The 7,345-nt window shown below is 37.7% G+C and overlaps 1 protein-coding gene across 1 annotated transcript; it reads left to right on the forward strand.

Moving 5' to 3' along the window:
- Positions 1 to 583: 583 nt before the first annotated feature.
- On the forward strand, positions 584 to 6,052 carry SCG2 (secretogranin II). Its single transcript, XM_040450878.1, has 2 exons — positions 584 to 704; positions 3,750 to 6,052. Exon 2 carries the CDS (start codon positions 3,765 to 3,767, stop codon positions 5,619 to 5,621), a length of 1,857 nt encoding a protein of 618 aa, XP_040306812.1. The 5' UTR covers positions 584 to 704; positions 3,750 to 3,764; the 3' UTR covers positions 5,622 to 6,052.
- Positions 6,053 to 7,345: the final 1,293 nt, after the last annotated feature.

The raw sequence follows: 7,345 nt of genomic DNA on the forward strand, positions 1-7,345 counted from the left end.
GAGCCTGTTTCTGATTCTGTGTCTCCCTCTCTCTCTGCCCCTCGCCCGTTCATGCTCTGTCTCTCTCAGTCCCAAAAATAAAAAAATAAAACCGTTGAAAAAAAATAAAATAAAAATAATGCTGCTTGTGGTTGTGATACAAAATACGACTTTTCATTATAATAATGTGCCTTCCATTCCTTTCAGAGTATACCAGGGAACTTAGGTAATGTAATTTCCTTGTGGGCAATGAAGAAAAAAAGTCCTTGTGTGTAAAACTTTTTAAAATAACGACAAAAACAACAGCAACAGGAAACACTTATCACAAGATACTAGAACATAGATGAGATTACGTTTCAATTAGCCGTCTGTCTGACAGATTTCGTTCTTTCTAAGGGAAATTGTGCAGAGCCAGTCTCAAAAATTTTGATGAAAGAAGAAAAGAAAACTGCAATTTTTGCCACAAAAAGACAGGTGGCGTAAGCATGCAGCATTTTTCCCCCCTTAAATATATAAAGTGATTATTTTCTCTCGGGTTCTTTGAAAAAACTCGCCTGTGCTCCGGTTTGTGGCTGAGCCGGGTGACGTCAGTGTGGCAGTGCGGAGTCAGGCGCGGCGGCTCCCTATAAGCCGAGGAGCTGTCCGGGTGCTGAAACGGCCCGAGCAGCTCACCAGGCGGACTGGGAAGGACATGCTGTGGACCTCCTCTGCCATATAAAAAAGGGGTAAGGCTGCTTTTCCTTCGATTTACTGGAAAGTTCTAAACTGCGTGTTCTTTCCTTGAATCCTAGCTGAGAATAAAAAGACCTTTTGGCAACCTTTTATCTGTAGAATAACTGAATAGCAACCTGCTGCTCTTCAACCAATACAAGGACATATACTTATATATAGATAAATCTATATTTACATATAGAATTGAATCTATGATGTATACCATTTGCTGTTGGATATTTATAACCATTATGCTATTTAGATAACCATATGTAAGAAGTGTGAAAAAGTTAAGGATTTTAGTGTCAATACCCATATTAATGTAAAGTTACTAAGCCTGATATTTTGTTTCTTTCCTTAATGTATTGTTTGTTCTCTTAAGAACTAGATACAAAGCCAGAGATATAATTTTATGTTTAATATTCTTAGCAGTAGGTTTCCAATCATTCAAGGGCTGTTAAACACATTAGTCATAGAGGCAACCAATTTTGGAACTAGTTTTTCTTATTTTCTTTGACATTTACCTTACAAGAGCTCAAAATGAATTAAATTGTCTAAAATTATTTTCTGAACTGATACTCTCTGAAAGGGCTTACGTTGTTATTCCCCAGTTTTAGTCCCAGGAGAGTAAAATTAGAATTATCCTGAGTACAGGCTTTTCCTTTTATTCAGGGTGCAATATTATCTTGGGGTATAGGTTGGATGTGACCACGAATTATAGAGAGATGATAATTTCGAATTTCCATGAGGAAAACATTCATAACTGTGTAAGATATTTTTATTATGTTTGAATGAAAGAGGTGGTACAATATTTTACTGTAAATTTTTAATGGGACTAGTGTTTCTTTTTTCTCTGTCCTAATTAGTAGAATTGCTCAAATTAGATATATCCATCTGCATTTGTCAATGCTCCAGTCTGATTTCAACAGAAAAGACACTTTAGCTTACGAAGCTTTAGTTCAAATTGTACATAGAATATTAGAGCTGTCGAAACCATCTTTAGTATGTAGAAGAGCTGCTACCTGGGAAAGAAATCCCTCGAGTCTTACTCAAAGGCAATAACTATGTCATCCGAACTGAACCTTATAAATGACCAAAGAAATAGCATGTGTTAGGCTGTGGTTTAAATCACTGCATGATGTATTCTTCCCCAATTCCACAGCAAAGCCCATCTCCAAGATAATGATTTCAAAGACAAGCACATAACTCATATGTTAAGACTACTTCAGGATACTGGTTTCAAAGAAAATAAGTTCATTAAGATTCTTAAAACTACTATTTCAAATGCCAATGTTGGAAATAGATCATCAAAGATAAATTAATCCTGAAATAATATAAAGAAGAAATTAGAATGTACTTTTATTTAAATCTAAGAATTTACACTTCTTTAAATGTTACAGTTTCTTACAGGAAACATTAATTCATAGTAAACATTTGAAGAGTTTTCTCTGACATGCCTTTAAAGGTTTTTTTCTTTCAGTAAATTAAGTAGTCTGATTAATGGGAAACATTTTAATAAATATGCATTTATGGTAAAGAAATTTCTCTAACTACAACCATTGGTAGGTCTAAAAACTGAAAGTATTACTTAAAAACCAAAATGCTCTAGTGAAAAATGATATTTTTTACAATTGATGTCTAAGCTAACAGAAAATTGTGTCCATAAAACTTAGCTTATATACCACAAAATCATGACGCAAGTAAGATATCATGAACAAACGTGATCTTTCCTTACATTTATTTGCAACAAAATTGCAAATATTAAAATCGTTTTTCAATGTTAGCAATGTTAATGTAAAACATGTAAAAAATAATCCCCTTGCTAATTCATATGTGAGATTATGAAGCATTGGAGAAAAAAAATGAATGAAGATTTTTAAGTAGGAAGAATTCAACATATTGTCTGTGTTTATCTAAATGGGGAGTTACATAGTGGTTATTTTCAGATTTTCTAACAGTATGAGTCATTTAAGATTTCACAGGTCCACACCAAAATAGACACAGACATAAGTCAAGCTGAATCTGAACACTCACAAATTCAGAAATAGACTGGTTAAGAAAACTTATGTTCTCTCTGAAGCATCTGTTATTATTTACTATGTATTCTTAAGGGCTGATGAAAAATATAGCCATGATTGCATTTTGCAAGACAGTCATGAACAAAATTATTAGAAGAAATATGGAACACAGACATTTTAAAAGTTTACTTTCTTAGCGTGTTTACACAGGAAGAAACTTCACTAGGTTAGCCTGCTAGCTGGGACCCGAGAAGATCCATATTCTGGAGATTATTAAGGTATAGAACTTTTAAAATTGACAGTTGGGTTTAGTGTCAGTGTAAGAACAAGTTATTTCTGAAAAATATATGTAAGTAGGATTCATCCATAAGGAAATTCAGTATGATTGATGTTAAGATGCTGTATTACTTCATCATATATAATGTCACTGCTGTGGTGTTTCTACAACAAAATTAGATGGACAGTTCAAGAACTAACCCACATGGTTTCTTGATACAACCTTAAGGAAATCATTCAGTGTGTGTGTGTGTGTGTGTGTGTGTGTGTGTGTGTGTGTACATGTGTATATACATACATCATGTTTTAAATTAAGGCAACTAATTTTTTTGGCCAATGATTTTGGTAGGAATGCTCTACAAGAGAACTAAAAGTCACCTTGGAAATTTTTTATTAATGCATACTTTAAAAACATACTTTAATGCATTATTAATGCATACTTTAAAGACAATGCACACTTTAAAAAAAGACAAACTACATGTTTTGCAAGTTAAAAAACAAAACCTCATATCAGTCTTTTGGTTATTATTTTAACGAAGTGAATGCCGTGCAAAATTGATGTAGTTGGGTAACAATTTCACTGGATTCCTGCAGTTAGCTTGTGAGGGGTTGTATAGGAAATATGTATGGCTTTTAAAAAGAGTCATCCTAAGTTGAATGTGAAACAATCTCTGCCATGTGTTGCCCCTCAATGGTCAGTTACTGCTTTTGCTATAGTGACTTCTAGTTTTTCATTTGTGTTAATTCATATTTTCTATGCTTTAGGGACATCTTTCAAACATGGCAGAAACTAAGACTCACCGGCTTGGAGCAGCTCTGTCTCTGATCCCTTTAATTTTCCTCATCTCTGGAGATGAAGCAGCTTCATTTCAGCGAAACCAGCTGCTTCAGAAGGAACCAGACCTCAGACTGGAGAATGCCCAAAAGTTTCCCAGTCCTGAAATGATCAGAGCTTTGGAATACATAGAAAAACTCCGACAACAAGCTCACAAAGAAGAAAACAGCCCAGACTACAATCCCTACCAAGGTATCTCTGTTCCTCTTCAGAAGAAAGAAAATGGTGATGAAAGTCGCTTGCCAGAAAGCACAAGGGATTCTCTGAGTGAAGATGAGTGGATGAGGATAATACTTGAAGCTTTGAGACAGGCGGAAAATGAGCCTCAGTCTGCACCAAAAGAAAAGCCCTATGCTTTGAATTCAGAAAAGAACTTTCCAATGGACATGCCTGATGATTACGAGACTCAACAATGGCCAGAGAGGAAGCTCAAGCACATGCGATTCCCTCCTATGTATGAAGAGAATTCCAGGGATAACCCCTTTAAACGCACAAATGAAATAGTGGAGGAACAATATACTCCTCAAAGTCTTGCCACACTAGAATCTGTGTTCCAAGAGCTAGGGAAACTGACAGGACCAAACAACCAGAAGCGTGAGAGAGTTGATGAGGAGCAAAAACTTTATACAGATGATGAAGACGGTATCTACAAGGCCAATAACATTGCCTATGAAGATGTGGTTGGGGGAGAAGATTGGAACCCAGTAGAAGAAAAAATAGAGAGCCAAACCCAGGAAGAGGTAAGAGACAGCAAGGAGAATATAGAAAAAAATGATCAAATCAATGAAGAAATGAAGCGTTCAGGGCAGCTGGGCCTCGAGGATGAAGATCTCCGGAAAGAGAGTAAAGACCAACTCTCAGATGATGTCTCCAAAGTAATTGCCTATCTGAGAAGGTTAGTGAATGCTGCAGGCAGTGGGAAGGCACAGAATGGGCAAAGCGGGGAAAGAGCAACCAGGCTTTTTGAGAAACCACTTGATTCTCAGTCTATTTACCAGCTGATTGAAATCTCAAGGAATTTACAGATACCCCCTGAAGACTTAATTGACATGCTCAAAACTGGAGAGAAGCCAAATGGATCGGTGGAACCCGAGCAGGAGGTGGAACTTCCTGTTGACCTAGATGACATCTCAGAGGTTGACGGAGACCGTCCAGATGCTTTCCCAAACAAAATGCTCTCCAAGAATGGTTATTCCAAAACACCCGGTCGTGCTGTGGCACAGGCCCTACCAGAGGGGCTAACTGTAGAGGACATTTTAAGTCTTTTAGGGATGGAAAATGCAGCAAACCAAAAGCCTCCATATGTTTCCAGTCAGTACAACCGAGAGAAAGTTCTGCCCAGGCTCCCCTACGGTCCTGGAAGATCTGGAGCGAACCAGCTTCCCAAAGGTGCGTGGATGCCAGATGTTGAGAATAGACAAATGGCATATGAAAACCTGAGTGACAAGGATCAAGAATTAGGAGAGTACTTGGCCAGGATGCTAGTGAAATACCCTGAGATCATGAATTCAAACCAGGTGAAGCGAGTTCCAAGTCAAGTCTCCCCTGAAGATAACCAACAGGAAGAGGACCAAATTGAGCAGGCCATCAAAGAGCAGTTGAATCAAGGTAGCTCTCAGGAGACTGAAAGACTGGCATCGGTAAGCAAAAGGCTCCCTGTGGGGCCCCCAAAGAATGATGATACCCCAAACAGACAGTACTTGGATGAAGATCTGTTAATGAAAGTGCTGGAATACCTCAACCAAGAAAAGGTAGAAAAGGGAAGGGAGCATATTGCTAAGAGAGCAATGGAAAATATGTAAGAGTTTTCATTAATTGCCCTACTTTCTTCCTCGAACCCCAAGAAAACCCCAACATTTCTCTTTAGTGTGTTGACTTCTATCCTGTTAACACTGTAATATCTTTAAATGATATAAAGGCAGATGATTCCATTTCACTGGGGTATCTGCTTCACTTATTCTGAGTTGTTCTCTTGTGTATGGATATGTGTCAATGTTATGACTTCTGGATAAAAATTAATCATATCCCTTAATCAAGAAAGATATGTGTGATAGTGTTTAATAGTGTATTTAATGGCTGTGGCCTTGTTGATGCTCACATATTATAAAGAGTATCCTATAATTCTCTGGAAAGTTTTTAATAATTATTGAATTATTTTGTTACTGTCTGTAGTGTTTTGTGAAGTATTGGATCAAAAAAATAAAGCATTATAAATATATAGTTTTATTCATAAGGCCTTTTCTATTGTGTGTTTTATTGTTGATTAATAAATGTTATTTCTCGACAACTGTGGACTATTCATTCTGGAAAGCCGGAGACAGCGACTATGGAGCACAAAGAGAAATTCCTTACCTTCCACTGCCAACCCAGGTAAGAAATAAGAGGAAATGTATTATTATGCTGCATGCTTATAGAATGCAAATCCTCCAACAGCCCAGAGCTTACTGCTTGCCTATGGCTTTTCTCATATATATGACTTATGGAATAAGCCTTTTACTGTCATAGTTATACCTTGTACCCCTGATTTATAAATAAATAAATACACTTAAGTCTTCCAGACCCATAACCAGCATTGAAAAACAAACACAAACAAACAAACACGCTGTGTTCAGGCCAATCAGAAATAACTACAGACTTGGAAGCAACTTACCTATTTCCAAATCACTCTGGTCCTCAGAAGACAAGGCTGATGCCTCTTTTGTATGATTTGAGAAGGGCTAAAGGACCCCCGAACTGTCAGGTAAGTGAATGGGCACAGGAACAGTGGAAAACATCAGCTGCCCTCTCTTTTGCCTCTGGTTCTTGAGAAAATCCTGAGAGGGCTAGGCAGTGTCTACTTGTTACAATGTGTATCACGTTGGGAGAGTGATATCAGCATTCAGCCTGCTAACAGATCAACAGGGAATCAACAACAATGGCAAAAACAGCAACCGCAGGAAAATACATACGGCCACAAAATAGTCATAGTTGTAAAAGAAACAAGGAAATAAGTAATTACTATTTACTGAATGTTTATAATGCACCAGGCCCCAAACACTTGACCTCATTTAGTCTGTACTGTAACGTTGTCAAGGGTCTCTTATTATCCTTCTTTTTTACATCAGGGAAGGCAAAACTCAGAAAGGTTAAATAACTTTCCCAAAGACACTTGGTTTTATGAGTTACCAAAGCCTGGTTTCTTCACCACTTCACTACTTTGCCTCTATGGGAAGTGCCCTATCAGCTGAGTTGGGACTTTGGAGGCGGGATGGTGAGAGGCTCATGAGGATCTAGTATAAGTTATTTCCAAGTGAGGGCACTTGTGGTGGTGTGTGTGTGTGTGTGTGTGTGTGTGTGTGTGCGCGCGCACGCCAGGTGTAGGGAGGAGAGGCAACCCTTGAATGGTCAGAAAGCAATGAGAAGGCCTGTATACCTTAGGGAAAACACAGAATGTAGGTTTTTCTTTACAATTTTGTCCAGACATCCTTTCCTTTCCTTTCCTTTCCTTTCCTTTCCTTTCCTTTCCTTTCCTTTCCTTTCCTTTCCT

The sequence above is a fragment of the Herpailurus yagouaroundi genome, unplaced genomic scaffold (genome assembly GCF_014898765.1).
Source record: "Herpailurus yagouaroundi ecotype Mexico unplaced genomic scaffold, PumYag 202, whole genome shotgun sequence".
Classification (NCBI taxonomy): Eukaryota; Metazoa; Chordata; class Mammalia; order Carnivora; family Felidae; genus Herpailurus; species Herpailurus yagouaroundi.